This window comes from Nicrophorus vespilloides, unplaced genomic scaffold (genome assembly GCF_001412225.1).
Source record: "Nicrophorus vespilloides isolate i.1.1-1 unplaced genomic scaffold, Nicve_v1.0, whole genome shotgun sequence".
In the NCBI taxonomy this organism is placed as follows: Eukaryota; Metazoa; Arthropoda; class Insecta; order Coleoptera; family Silphidae; genus Nicrophorus; species Nicrophorus vespilloides.
Genome location: NW_017100080.1, coordinates 675,845 through 689,204, shown reverse-complemented (window position 1 = coordinate 689,204; position 13,360 = coordinate 675,845). Strand labels below are relative to the sequence as shown.

At 33.3% G+C, this 13,360-nt stretch overlaps 2 protein-coding genes across 5 annotated transcripts; one reads left to right on the top strand and one right to left on the bottom strand.

Annotated features, from left to right (window-relative positions):
• Positions 1-1,763: 1,763 nt before the first annotated feature.
• On the bottom strand, positions 1,764-7,167 carry LOC108566841. Its single transcript, XM_017926919.1, has 13 exons — positions 7,138-7,167; positions 6,868-7,083; positions 6,423-6,811; positions 6,178-6,366; positions 5,905-6,111; positions 5,632-5,848; positions 3,640-3,661; positions 3,486-3,526; positions 3,218-3,433; positions 2,773-3,161; positions 2,528-2,716; positions 2,254-2,475; positions 1,764-2,193 (listed from the first exon to the last, which is right to left on the bottom strand). Exons 2-13 carry the CDS (start codon positions 7,081-7,083, stop codon positions 1,890-1,892), a joined length of 2,601 nt encoding a protein of 866 aa, XP_017782408.1. The 5' UTR covers positions 7,138-7,167; the 3' UTR covers positions 1,764-1,889.
• A 1,609-nt stretch (positions 7,168-8,776) lies between these two features.
• Positions 8,777-13,291, top strand: LOC108566903 (male-specific lethal 3 homolog). Of its 4 annotated transcripts, XM_017927023.1 has the most exons (10): positions 8,777-8,816; positions 8,898-9,100; positions 9,163-9,231; positions 9,301-9,410; positions 11,055-11,471; positions 11,671-11,817; positions 11,958-12,155; positions 12,716-12,849; positions 12,901-12,985; positions 13,044-13,291. In XM_017927023.1, exons 2-10 carry the CDS (start codon positions 8,999-9,001, stop codon positions 13,105-13,107), a joined length of 1,326 nt encoding a protein of 441 aa, XP_017782512.1. In that variant the 5' UTR covers positions 8,777-8,816; positions 8,898-8,998; the 3' UTR covers positions 13,108-13,291. The 4 variants fall into 4 exon arrangements, with proteins under 4 accessions (XP_017782512.1, XP_017782510.1, XP_017782513.1 ...); XM_017927021.1 differs by lacking the exon at positions 8,777-8,816 and having other exon boundaries at positions 8,843-9,100; XM_017927024.1 differs by lacking the exons at positions 8,777-8,816; positions 12,716-12,849; positions 12,901-12,985; positions 13,044-13,291 and adding an exon at positions 12,269-12,481 and having other exon boundaries at positions 8,843-9,100.
• The last annotated feature ends 69 nt before the right edge of the window (positions 13,292-13,360 follow it).

The following is a 13,360-nucleotide window of genomic DNA, read 5'->3' as shown; positions in this document are numbered from 1 at the left end:
TTTCTTTTTCATATTTCAGGAGTATTTTATTTTCATTTTATATTTGCATTATTGTATTTAGTGCAGTACTATAAATATAAGGTAAATACAAGTGTGTACTTAAAGAACAGCCACGAGTTGCAAAAAAATATAATTGCCCTTCATAATCTACTTACTCTATAATTAAATATATACTTTATTAATTATCATTTGGTAATCATAATAAACTATTAAATTTATCGACGATTTGTGGAGACGAACGTATGGAATTATACAGTACGTTTGATGTTCTCATAAAACTTCTTGTTCATAAAGATAAATGGAAGAAGAGAGTAACATAAGGGAAACACAAATTAATTGCATTTGCATCAAATTGACAAATAGAAAAAGTATTGATGCTATAAAGGCAATAAACCAAAAAGAACACCCAAATTAAGACAAAGAAATAAAAATTGATTAGAGAGGAGTTAGATATAATAATAGCGAATATGTTGTTAATTATAATATGGCAATGGTAAGATTGTTATTTTTGTTAAATAATATTGTGTTAAAAGAACAGGGAAACATAGTAACGCAAACGATTACATTTCTGGAAAAACATATGGAATCATCTAGAGGAAAGCATTAGAACGCCTAATAGAAGTACTAAAAAGAAGGAGAAGAAACGTAAAAGGCAAGAGGAGGTAGACAAAATATCCAAGGAATACATTTCTGGAAAAACTTACGGATTCATCCAAAGGAAAGGATTAGGAATATAGTGAAAATTAAGCAGCAAATTACAAATATGAATAAAAAAGTGGAAGTGATGATGAGCCAAAAAGAAATAGGAAGTATGAGAAGAGAAGCAGAAATTAATTTGGGAATTGCAAAACTGCAAAACGAACATATGAAAAAAAATATGAAAGCTATACAGATGATGATAGAAGATAAAGAGAGAACTGACAAAATTAAAAGAAGGAAGAGCAATCAAAAAGGGAGAAGGAGTTGGACATAGATGTAGAAATTAGAAGACATGGTCAACAAATAGAAAAAAAAATTGTTAAATTCTTTACCATTAGAATAAGCATACATGCTTTTACTCTAAAATTTATATATTTTAAATGTTTTTTTCTATTTAATAAATATTTTCTATATATTTCTTGCTACATTTTTTTTTACATATTTCAGAAGTTTTTATTTTCAGTTTATATTTGCATTATTGTAATTGACCTATTTACCTAAGAAGTCTTGTGTCGATTACCTTCGATGCCTAGATAACATTAAATCATATTTTAAAAACTTGTAACGGATTAAATTTACTCGGATTTTGTTTTGTTATAAAATTAATATTGGCCGTAATACAAATTTGTATGTTTTTAAATTCAAGTTTATATCTATATTTCTATTTAAATTTAATAACGTAAATTGCAATATTATATTGAAAACGTTATAATTGATTGATTTATTGATTAAATGGACAAAACACTTATTTATTTAATATTTTATTTAAGCGGATTTAGAACCAAAACCGTAGTCTTTCCATGGAATGAAGAAAATATAATAAAATAATATCTATAAAAACAAATTAACAAAATATAAACTTAAAGAGCAGAAAGACCAATGGTCAATAGCACTTTCTATCAGTTGACTTTTTTGAACTTATATATATTTATTTTGTTCTTTTTATTTTTGTATATGTTTTTTTTTGCACGACTGATGCAATAAACATTATTATTATTATTATAAACTTAACACAAAATAAATAATAATTTTTTGAACTCATTTTATTAGTTTATTTTAAACATTATTGTCCAATTTTTTTTTTCAAATATCAACAAATAATAAATTCATTTATTTCACCAATAGACATTGTAATTACCTTTGCAGATAAAACTATTTGTCAAATTAAATTTTAAAACGTTTAGTAATAACTACATCTGTTTCTTGGAATATTTGAGAAGATCTGTTATTTTTTTGTTGGGTTCGGTGCGGAGCAACTGCTCGAATTGTCCTTTTACCAAATGTAATTGTGTGGTTACCCTCAAGTCTATGTTGAAATCTTTGCAGGTCTTCCTCAAGACTGGATAAAGCTGATCCAGTGTGGCGTGATCGAAAGTCGGGAACATGTGATGAAGACAGTGGTCTCCAAAATTGGTTAAAACCAAGAATAATCCTGATATGTCTCTACGATCCATTACCGTGTCCAATTGAGAAATACCCCAATCCCTGTCATCTCTTTGAGAAAGAAAATTATAAAAGTAATTATAAATGTATTGAAGCATTAATTAATTGTACCTGACGGCGTCTCCATCGTGGAAGATCTCGGGATGATGATGAGCCGCGTTTAAACCGATTGTTCCAAATATAGCGCTGGATACTAAGATAATGAAATTCCACATTCCAAAAGAGGCTAAACAGGTCTGCTCGGTGAATATATACATCGCCAAGGGAAGAATGAATTTGATCAAAAGTGGCCATCTGGCGTGCTCGGTTCTTCCAGTTGCTATTAGTAGAACCCTAGAAGAAGGATGTTAGTTTTGCCCAGAAAGTTCCAAGGTTAAAAATGTACTTTTTGAGAAAAGAAATATGATATAAAGTGGCGTAGGTCAACGGGGAAATTAAGACGTAAAAGATCTTTTGTAGAAAACTCTTTTTGACTGGTAAATATTCAAGCATTGGTTCGAATAAAGAGATCTCCATATCATAGATAGTGTTCGTGAGCAGATGATGACTTAGAACGTGTGAAATCCGCCACTCCCTAAGAATTAATTTGTGATTAAAATAAAATTTCCTTTTTTTTTGTAGTAAAAGTACCTAGTTTCCATAGCTAAGTTGAAATAATGCATTCTAAAGTTATCTCTTTGATGGAAGAAGTTGTGGGCGATGATTACAACACAGGTCAAGGAGTATCCAGCAAGAACGGCCAAGGTGTAGGACCAAAAGTGCGCTGCCAAAATCGATAATGTGAAGGTAAGTAATAGCATAATATCGCTAAAAAGCTTCGATTTCCAATTAGACACTTTCGGTTTATCTTTCAGAAATTCCTTCACGTTTCTTTTCAGTGTCCTGTAGAAACCGTCATCGTGAAAGGTGAAAGGCGAGTGCCTAGGTTTGGATGCCTTCCTCACGTGGAATTTCGAAAGCATCGGAGTCAGATCTCTGAAAATGTGATGCGTCTCGAAGGCTTCGGTGATGTCAGTGCCCTGGAAGCGAACAGAAATAAAAGCATCCTCTAGATTATCTCAATTAGCAAATTTACTTTGGTAATTTTGAGCCAGAATTTGCCTCCTGGATGACGATCCACATAATCCGTGAGGTCGTAGAGTTCGTCGTGGATCCTCCAAAGGCCTTCAGCTTGATCATCATTTATTTTATCCGCCAACCAATCGTCAGAGTTCTTCAGCGCATCATCTCTGCTACTGTAGTAATTTAAACCAGAGCTCGAAGGAGCATGAATCTTCTCTCTAGGAGCCATCTACGAGCTAGAAAGTTATATAAAATCGTTATAACACTTAATTAACTATCACATTGATTTCCAACTCAGTGTGAGCTGAAGCAATAACTGTTGCTTTAATCGATACATTTTACTTTATACTAGCGTTTGATAAGACATTTTTATTTCTGTCGTTTTTTCTTGATTTGTTTATAGTCACCATCAACGAATTACAATCGTTGATTTACTGTTCTTGTCCAATCTTTTGACCTAACAATATTAATATAGATTTATATCCGTATAGTCGTAAATAGATAATCTTGTTTTCGTTTTGGCTACGCTAAAATATAGGCAGCAATTTGACTTATTCTTGAAAATTAAAATGAAACATATGAATAGAAATAAATAACCAACAGGCGATAACCTCTGATACTTCAACAAATGATAACAACTTCTTTCAATTTGCGCGCAATCGCTTTATTATTTAACTCTATTACTTAATTTAAATATCTGCATTAATATATATGTTTATAAAAAATGTATTGAAATTAGTTTAGCAAAAATATATTTATTACAATTCATATTAATTTACACAACTACTGCTATTATTATCAGAATACTCTTCAACAAAATACTATATATTATTGATTATTTTATAAATATAATTTGATTTCCACTCCTCAGAGTCTCGGCTTTGATTAATTTTGAAGAGTTTGTTCTTTGTTTTCATGATTATTAAAAAAGCAGTTCAATTAACTTATTAATGAAAGCTAAAAATATACAATCTTTGAACAATTCAGTTCGTTCGATACCAGTAAATCTCATTTAAATATGATTTTATGGTATCTGCCTTTTAAAAATATTGTTTCTCTTAATTAAGGATATATCGCAAGTCAATAATATAATTATTAAAGTATTAATTAATTGATTTATTTTTGAATATTTTTGCAATGATAATTCAAAGTTTTCAGATTCTTAGTATTCGTACATCGAGTGATATTGGTACGTTACCTTGATAGTAGTCACGGTTAATTAGGTGAATTAGATATTATCTTTATTATGATGTCTCTAATTTCATATTTTTATTTCGTTTTCAAATCCAAAGACCATTAATCTCATCGCAAAACATGCATTGTTTAATTTGCATAAAAAATCTTGTTAAATCAAGACTCTTTCATATCATGATTTTATCACAATACTATACTAGATAACCGATGTTTATTTTCTATAGTTACTCTAAAATTCGATTTGAGTTTTTCCAAACTGAAATCCGTTACTAACTTCCAGCCGTAATACTTTTTTAAAGATAATTTGATAAACATTTGATGTTCCATTGATTTCTTGTCATAATGCAAACAAATATTTGCATGTTAATCATTGTATTTCAATTCCTCCATAAACAATGCATATAATATTTTAGTATTGATTTAAGTAATAGTACATTTCTATAGAGACCAATTGTTTTAAAATACTACTGCCGTAGTATGAATTTTAATTGGAAAGTTTTTTTTTGTTATTGATTTTAATCCAGTTACACTACGATGTTATTATGATAAATCAGACAATTTGGAACGTCTATAACAGCGTTTACAAACCCAACATTTTGGTTGGCATTATATTTTAAATGGATTGCGAATATGGGTCAATATTAACGTATATTCATTTAATAAATGAAATAATAAATGGAACACAATAATTGCAGGAATTAATATACAGTGGAACCTCGTTTAATCCATTCCAAGATTTCCAGATTTTTGCTCGTATAGTGAAACATATTCAAAAATACACATAATATGTGCACACAAGTGTAAAAAATGATGTAGCAGGTGCTCAATCCGGGAATTCTCTTCTCATCATTACGTTAAGCGAGTCATTTTTCTTACAATTAATTTTGCTCGTTATGCAAGTTGCTCGTTAATATATATTTTCTTTTGTCATAAATTGGCGCACGGTTACTTTTTATTAATAAATAATAGTTTCATCTAAAGAAATGTTTAAAGTTTATTTAAACCACTAAATATTTAACATGGTCTTAACTAGGTTTACACTACGCTGTGGTAATCCCATTATAAAAATGATAAATAATATTTTTTTTAAACTGTCATTTTCTTAGTTTATTTTGAATATTTTTATCAAATAAAGTTTTATAACGTTAACTACTTCTGTTTGGAATATTTGAGAAGATCTTGTATGTTCTTGTTGGGTTCGGTACGGAGTAACTGCTTGAATTGTCCTTTTACCAAATCCAATTGTGTGGTTACCCTCAAGTCTATATTGAAATCTTTGCAGGTTTTCCTCAAAACTGGATACAATTGATCCAGTGTTGCGTGATCGAAAGTCGGGAAGAGGTGATGAAGGCCGTGGTCTCCAAAATTTGTTAAAACCAAGAATAATCCTGAGATGTCTCTGCGATCCATTACTGTATCCAATTGAGAAATACCCCAATCCCTGTCATCTCTTTGAGATAATTATAAAAGTAATTACGCATGTATTGAAGAATTAATGAATTGTACCTGACGGCGTCTCCATCATGGAAGATGTCGGGATGATGATGAGCCGCGTTTAAACCGATTGTTCCAAATATAGCGCTGGATACTAAGAGAATGAAGTTCCACATTCCGAAAGAGGCTAAAAAGGTCTGATCGGTGAATACATACATCGCCAAGGGAAGAATGAATTTTATCAAAAGTGGCCATCTGGCGTGGTCGGTTTTCCAGTTGCTATTAGTAAAACCCTAAAAGAAGGATGTTAGTTTTGCCCAAAAAGTTCAAACGATAAAGATGTACGTTTTGAGAAAAGAAATATGGTATACAGTGGCGTAGGCCAACGGGGTAATCAACACGTAAAAGATCTTTTGCAGAACACTCTTCTTGACAGGTAAGTATTCAAGAAACGGTTCGATCACAGAGACCTCCATATCGTAGATAGTGTTTGTGAACATATGATGACTTAGAACGTGGGAAATCCGCCACTCCCTAGGATGTAAATTGTGATTAATATAAAGTTACTATTTTTTTGGTAACAAAAGTACCTAGTTTCCATACCAAAGTTGAAATAATGCATTCTAAAGTTATCTCTTTGATGAAAGAAGTTGTGGGCGATGATGACGACGCAAGCCAAGAAGTATCCGGCAAAAACGGCCAAGGTGTAGGACCAAAAGTGCGCTGCCAAAATCGATAGTGCGAAGGTGAGTAGTAGCATAACATCGATAATAAGCTTCGATTTCCAAATCGACACTTTCGGTTTATCTTTCAGAAATTCCTTCACGTTTCTTTTCAGCGTCCTGTAGAATCCATTGTCGTGGAATGTGTAAGGCGAGTGCCTAGGTTTGAATGCCTTCCTCACGTGGAATTTCGAAAGTATTGGAGTCACATCTCTCAAAATGTGATGTGTCTCGAAGGCTTCGGTTATATCAGTGCCCTGGCCGAGAACAGCAATAAAATCATTGATTACATTATCGCAATTAGCAAAATTACTTTGGTGACTTTGAGCCAGAATTTTCCGCCTGGATGACGATCCACGTAATCCGTGAGGTCGTAGAGGTCGTCGTGAATCCTCCAAAGGCCTTCAGATTGATCATCATTTCTTTTGTCCGCCAACCAATCGTCAGAGTTCTTCAGCGCATCATCTCTGCTACTGTAGTAATTTAAACCAGAGCTCGAAGGAGCTTGAATCTTCTCTCTAGGAGCCATCTACGAGTATAAAAGTTATATAAAATCTTTACCACACTTAATTAACTATCACACTCATTTCCAACTCTGTGTAAGCTGCAGCAATAACTGTTGCTCCAACCGATACATTTTACTTTATACTAGCGTCTGATAACATATTTTTATTTGTACAAGTTTTTCTTGTCATGTTTGTAGTCACCATCAACGAATTACAATCGTTGATTTACAGTTATTGTACAATCTTTTGACCTAACAATATTAATATAGATAATAATGTTTTTGTCTTGTCTTGTTATTTTGACTATTTCTATATGAATATAAATATATAACCAACAGTTGATAAGCTCTGATATTTCAACAAATAATAGCAACTTCTTTCAATTTGCGCTCAATCGCTTTATTATTTGTTACTTAATTTAAATATCTGCATTAGTATATAAAAATGTATTAAGATTAGTTTAGCTGAAATATATTTATTACAATTTTTATAGATTTATACGACTATTTCCATTATTATCAGAATACTCTTCAACAAAATACTAGATACTATTGATTCTTTTATAATTATAATGTTATTTCCACTTCTCAGAGTCTCGGCTTTGATTAATTTTGAAGAATTTGTCCTTTGTTTTCATGTTTATTAAAAATGCAGCTTATTAATTAAAGCTAAAAATAACACCAATAAATTTGATTTAAACTAACTTCCAAACAGCAGTAATACTTTTTGAAAGATACTCGAATCATATGTAATTAAATTTCGAAATTAACACTTGATGTTCTAAATATTTTTTTCCTGGTGTATTTGTAATAAATCTGATAATTTGAAATGTCTTTAACTGAGATATGTTAAAGCATTTATCAGTCTCGACTTTCATTATTTACTTGCGAAATAACAATTAAACATGATTTTAGAGTATCTGGCTCTTGAAAATATTGTTTTTTGAATGAATGATATGTTGCAAGTCAATAATATAATTATTAAAGTATTAATTAATTGATTTATTTTTGAATATTTTAGTAATGCTAATCCAAACATTTTTCAGGTTCTAATAGAAGTACATCGAGTGATATTGATAAGAATTACATATTTTCTTTATTATAATATTTTAGGTTTGAAAACACAAAGGTAGTTTTTTTTTATTTTATAAAGAGATTTATATCAATTTATTATTGATATAAAACTCTTTGGACCAATTTCTATTCGGCGCCCACAGATTTTTGTTGGTTTTTGTGAATCGAACCAACGACCTTTCGTATCAGATTTTTGTGATACAGGCAAAAATTCAAATTTTAAAATAACTTTATTTACATACATAATTATTGACCCTTTTAAAATTTGCATGGGTACAAACGTTTAATTTAACACTTTTAAAAATATCGTGGAGATAATTTGCGTAACAATTATTTGCATTTGAAGTTTTAATAGTTATTAGTACATATATACAACTATGTCTATGTATTAGAGGAAAAATTTGCCTGGGAAAACCCCTTTATTTGATCTAAAATGCTTTAAAATATATTAGACCTTTAGGGCCTTATCAATTGTTTGTGTAGGAGAGGGATGATGGTGATGGATGGGAGAGGGTGATGGAGAGTATTTACATGTGAAAGAGAGTATTTGGTATGGCGGTATTTCAAATTTTAAAAAAATGTTGATTTAGTGGTGACATCTATGTGCATCTGGATTAATTTATCCTCAAGATCTTAACTGAAACTGACAGATGCAGTACCAACTTCAACCAACTTAATAAAATGTAAATATTATACATTACTCAATAACTTATACACATTGAGCTGTTTATTATTTTTAGTAAATAAGAGTGTATTGTTTTTAGGTTAGAAGAAACACTAGTACTGATGGTGATACTTTGATAGTATTAAGTACAGTTTCTTTTCTGGCCCAGTTACTGTACCATTAAACAGCTAAATAAATGGTATGGTTTCGACAAGAGGTTTGAAGTTGAAGTTCTTTGAAGGTGAAAAGGTACTGTGCTATGAGCCAGATCCCACTAAAGCCAAAGTTTTGTATGAATCTAAAGTAAGTTACAATATATGCTGTACAGTGTTCACAGTATAATGTTTTCTTTCAATTCCATTCAGGTTAAGGATGTTGTCATCAACAAAGACCCCAAAGGAAAGAAATCAGTTGAATATTTAATACACTTTCGGGTAAATGAAAATTAGATACTCAATTAATAGATATTAGTAAATGAGTGTGTTGTTGGATGTTTTGTGCAGGGTTGGAATTCATCTTGGGACAGGTGTGTAAGTGAGGAGTTTATATTGAAGGACACTGTTGAGAACAGGCAACTGCAGAAGGATCTTGCAGACAAATCGAAGTTGCAATTGTGAGTTGCGAAACATTGTTTTCATTGTAGATGATGTAGCTAGTTCCTTTCTGTAGACAGCTTGGTTTGTTCACGCAGATTCTTACTTTACATACACAAAAAAAATCCGAAATTTCTATTATTTTATTTATTTATGCATAAAAGACAGTCATATCTCGATATTATGTTTCATATTATTTTACAATACAATTTATTTTGTTGGTTTGTTTTTCTCTCTATCTTGCAAAATCTGTTCATGTTTCGAAAATTTTCTTTTATGTAACTGCTGACATTTCAGATTCGCAAACGAAGAGTAATTGTGGTACAATTTCTGCTTATTGTGTGTTTCTGTTTTGTTTGGGGGCATTGAGATGAACTATAACGGCTTCCAATCTGAAGTGGACACGCCGATGAAGAGATCGCGCCGAAGCGTGACGCTGCAGCAGAAGCTGGAGATCATTAACAGAATGGAATTGGGTCAAAGGGCAGTAGATGTTGGCAAAGCGATGGGTATGCCGGCAACGACGGTTCGGTCGATATTCAAAAGTGCGACGAAGATTCGCGAGAGCGCGAAAAGGGCCACTCCGCTGTCCTCGAAGAAGATTACGAGGAAGAGAAGTGATCTGATGGAGCAGATGGAGAAATTGGTTGCAGATTGGATAGACGAGACGTTGGAGGCTGGTTCTGCTTTAACGCAGGCGATGATTATGGCCAGGGCAAAGAATATATTCGATGAGTTGAAGAGATTTGAACCGTCTGGGTCTGCTGCAACGGATGAGACTTTTCAGGCCAGTCGCGGGTGGTTTGATAGGTTCAGGAAACGACAGAACTTGTGTAATGTGGGACCCACCGGTTCGATCACTAGAGGCGAGGATCTTGAAACTAGCGACTCTTATAATGGGTTGGATGAGCCGAAGGTGTACATGTCTGACGATGCGTTTTACGTGAAGCCTGAACCTCAATCTCCAGACAGTGATTACTTGGACGATTCAACGGGTAATGATCCAATGATGGAGAACACTGACGTCAAAATGGAGGACATGTTTGTTTCTAAGTTAGAAATCCAATCGAATAAGGACATAGTGTTTGCGGATAATACGATCGAAGAAGGTAGCTTATTGGTACACGACGATGAGGTCTCTAATTACCAATTGGAAAACAAAATTGATCGCTCTGTCGTGGGCCGTGAAGAGATTTGCGTTGACGACCTAAATAAAGTGTTCTCGCTCATCGATGAGGCCAGTGAGATCCTCAAGAAGAAAGATCCTTCACACGAGCGATCCTCACTGGTCACGAAATCTTTAAATGAGTCCGTCTCCGTCTATAAAGAGATGTATCGAAAGCGCAAGCAAAACAAGAAACATATGTCCTTGGGAAATTCGAATCTGGAATTCCCCCTGACTCGGGTTAAGAGCGAAACAACAGACGAACATAGCGAAAGCCGACTGCAACCCACTTCGACTTCATCTCCTTCGGCGTACTATTAAAGCTCTTCTGATCTCTTCACTGCGGACGCAGATATCATCTTTTCTAGGTAAGAGTAGCAGAGAAACGGATATCGGGGTATGACTGCAGTACTGAGCACTTGAAGCAATAGCGTTTCCAGCGATCCACGTATACTAATTATATATCTTTTCCACTTTCTTTTTGCTCTCTATCTTCCAGCGGTTCATACTTGTATCGCAAAGAGCGCAAGAAGCACAGTCGCAGTAAATCAGACAGGGTTGCTGCTTCCTCGGAGGACGGGAGCTGCGGTAGCCCCGCGGCTGATGACGTGGACGACATGAGGGGAGGTTCTTCCAGTTGTTCGGACTCTGAGTCAGTAGAAGAGGACGAAAGTATCCCGTTGGAAATCACCGACGAGCTGCGCGAACGTCTCGAATTTGACTACAATTTGGTACACCAGCATGGCCGTATTCATAAGCTACCTGCCGAGCCCAATATCATAACAATCTTGGAGATCTTCTGGAAACATTACGCGACTAGTCAAAAGTATGGCGATAGCGGCGAAAAGGGCCGACACAGGACAGCTGCCGCCTATAATAACGGTGTCAAAATTAAACCGGAGATTATACAAAGAAAGTAAGCATTACACATAACAATACCAAACGCATACTCATGTACTTGGTTATCAATCTTGATGACAAGACATAATTCTGTAAAATCTGCTTTACTTTAGTTATATTCTATAAGTCTCAAATGATTAAGCGATACATGTTATCAGTTGCATTTCTCAGAGGAAAAAAATATTTTCAATAAATTAACCGCTATCTCTTTATAGTGTAAACGTGTGTCAAGAAGTTCTGGATGGTGTTAGAATCTACTTCGACTTTTTCCTCAGCGACTTGCTACTTTACAACAATGAACGAGGTCAAACGGAGGTCAAGCAGGCACACTTCTTACCCAAAAACAAAGTAAAATTGGAACCGTGAGTAGGACTTTAGTTTTACTTATTTTATATATGTTATATTATTGTTATGATTATGAACGTACTAGCTTATGTGAATAATTCATTCGCAAGTAATAAATTTTCTAATTTACTAATTCATGAGCGTATCTTTTTTGCAGCATTAAAATGGAAACAGAAGATCAGGAATATGCGCATCTTCCAAACTTCGAAGACGAAGAGATTTTCATCCACAATGATAATGATATGCTACAGAGACCGATCAGCCGAAGACGCACATTAAGATCGTACAGGAGTTTGGATACAAGCAGCAACGGAAGTGCTAATTCTGATAACTCGACACTTAAACCAAGTTCCAGGTGAGACTATATTTATATTTCCTTTTTATCATCATTATTCGAATCTCCCGTAAGTGTAAAGAATTACAAAGTGCTTATATAAACTAAATTAAAATATTTTGGTATGCACTTAGAACGAAGACAAACTGGAAAAACAAGAACAATAAAATCACATGGAACTTCGAACCTAATCCTGTCAAAGTGCTTGGGAAAGGTTGCAAGAACACTGGTACATTGAAAACAAGAGTTTAACTTCGAAATATAAGGATATGCTTGATACACATAGTGCATCTGATTGGACGGGGCCTCTCAACGATATGATTGAAACGCTTTAGATCTGCGATATTGTAATAATTGGTTAATATTATATGTATTTCAGTTTATAACAGTAGTATAATCCATTTCAAGCTAACTTTAAAGTTCACTCAGATTCCATAGTTTTATAAGTTTCTTTTTTGTATAACATTTAATTTTTCATGTCATAGGATCTTATTTATGAATTTTTATTTTCATGAAATGTTAGATAGAATCAAGAGTATTTATTGTATCAAATGGACCGTTACACCTATTTTCTTTTGCAGCGTGAATAATACTGAACCGGTTCCAGTGATGTTGCGAATTCCCACGTGGCGTGCGCTTCCGGATTACATCTACCTACAAAGGCCTCCACCTCCGTCGCTCCTCTACGGTGCCACCCATCTGACTAGACTGTTTGGTATGTATTAGTCATTTAGGAAATTATCGTTTGCAACACTGCTGTTTTTAGTGAAAATACCAGATCTCCTGAATTCCACTAATTTCCAAGAAGCAAAACAAAAAGTGCTCCTGAGACACCTTGAAAATCTCATAGAGTAAGTAATTGCCTGCAGTTGATTCGATAACTTGCTAATTCTGCAATGATTATTTCAGTTTTCTGACGGATCACAAGGAATGGTTTGGGGAGAAATGCTACGTGGAGCAACCGACGAATTAATGATCATTACATATACAATATATATTTGGTAACAAATAAATATTTTAAACTATATAAAAAATGTAATGTTAAAAGATATTAGTCTGTTTTAAAGGGCTTGCTTCTTATGATTAAGTATTAGTATTTTACAATCATAATTTGACATTTTTTTTTCGCATTTAAAACATATAATAATACTGTGTAAGAGTAGTAATAAATAATAATAATTAGTATAAGTTAATCGCACAGAAACACAAAAAAATAATATATATAT